This window comes from Colobus angolensis, unplaced genomic scaffold, assembly GCF_000951035.1.
Source record: "Colobus angolensis palliatus isolate OR3802 unplaced genomic scaffold, Cang.pa_1.0 Scaffold267, whole genome shotgun sequence".
Classification (NCBI taxonomy): domain Eukaryota; kingdom Metazoa; phylum Chordata; class Mammalia; order Primates; family Cercopithecidae; genus Colobus; species Colobus angolensis.
In genome coordinates, this window is record NW_012115899.1 from 835410 (window position 1) to 836836 (window position 1427).

Consider the following 1427-nt stretch of genomic DNA (forward strand, 5'->3'; position numbering starts at 1 on the left):
AGGATGGTCTCGATCTCCTGACCTCGTGATCCGCCCGTCTCGGCCTCCCAAAGTGCTGGGATTACAGGCTTGAGCCACCGCGCCCGGCCCTGGCCAATTCTGCTTCTGAGAGCAACCTCAGAAGCGCCAACCAGCAGCTCAGGCCCCTGCCCCTTGACCTTCGGGGCTCTCTTCAAATATTTAGTCTTAGAATTGCTTTGAAATCTGGCCTCCACCACCGGTCACGCAGGACTCTTCCCCTGCGGGTAAAAGACCCACGTCTCTGGGAGAAGCACCCCTTCCTTCTCCTCCCAGGGGAAGTGAGGAATCAGAGTGGGGGTCAGCCTTTGCGATCCCACCCTGCAGCCCAGGGCTAGCACCATCCCTTTTTCTATGGCTTGTCTTACAGGTAAGAGGCAGGAGCAGCGCATCAGAAATCTGAACAGACTGAGCCAGCTGCAGGGTCTGAGCGGAGCTGAGCATAGCACCAGGCCCGGGAACTTACCGCAGGGCGATGCTGACGTTGGTCGAGCTGCCGTTTTCCAGCTTTACAACGGGAGGAACGGTAAGGCTGACGGTTGACTCTGGAAGGACCCAAATCAATGACATGAGGCACTGGGTCAGAGTTCGGGCCTGCGACAGGAAACTGGGCCGAAACCCTGACATCTGAGCTCCTGAGTTCTGACTGTCTGATGAGCCCTGTTCTGTGATGGGACTCCACCAACCGGCCCTGGTTAGGTTCCTTCCCCACCTGCTGCCAGAGACAGAGATGGAGGAAAACAGGCCTGAGCAGGAAACGCCGGAGCGTCCTCATCCCCCTGCGATGACAGGCTCTGAGAGTCTGTGGCTGAGTTACCCAGAGATCGTTAGAGAACCATGGAGCCCAAAAATCATTACAGGGGAATTCAAGCATGATATGGGACCACAAAAGGCAGCCCTGAACTTCCTCTTCAGACGGAAAGGACAGGGGTCTGTCTCTTCTGTTCATGAAGTCAAAATGGCCCTGAAGAACTGGGCCAGCCCCTTTGCTGCGCTCTGAGAGACACATGGGCCCAGCTAACGGCTTTCTAAAGAGCCCTCTGGTCGGTTCCTTCCTAACCCGGCTCACCCCGGCACCGGTCCCCTTCCTGGAGCTATCTGCGGGGACTGGAGGAAGAAGGGTGAATAGTTGTTTTACTCTCACATTTCTTCTTGGCATTATGCTGTAAACTCAGAATCGAGTTGACAAACAGGTCCCCTGGATGAGGGAGGAAGCAGGTCTGGGTCTTACGGTCTTAGAAAACCATCTTGGGGCCAGGCGCGGTGGTTCACACTTGTAAACCCAGCACTTTGGGAGGCTAAGGTGGGAGGATCGCTTGAGCCCAGGAGTTGGAGACCAGCCTGGGCAACACAGAGAGATTCTGTCTCTACAAAATATTTTCTTTAAAAAAGAAAGAAAACTGGTCAGG

At 55.2% G+C, this 1427-nt stretch overlaps 1 protein-coding gene across 3 annotated transcripts in view; it reads right to left on the reverse strand.

The window, feature by feature from the left end:
* The window catches only part of CTNS (cystinosin, lysosomal cystine transporter), a 37562-nt gene that overhangs the window by 20848 nt on the left and 15287 nt on the right, over positions 1–1427 (reverse strand). For 2 of the 3 annotated variants that reach the window (XM_011947477.1, XM_011947476.1), the window contains exon 4: positions 485–563. The exons of the other annotated variant lie outside the window; for it this stretch is intronic. In XM_011947477.1, the coding sequence (XP_011802867.1) occupies positions 485–563 (79 nt within the window). The remainder of the gene's footprint in view (positions 1–484; positions 564–1427) is intronic. 3 annotated transcript variants of the gene reach the window in all.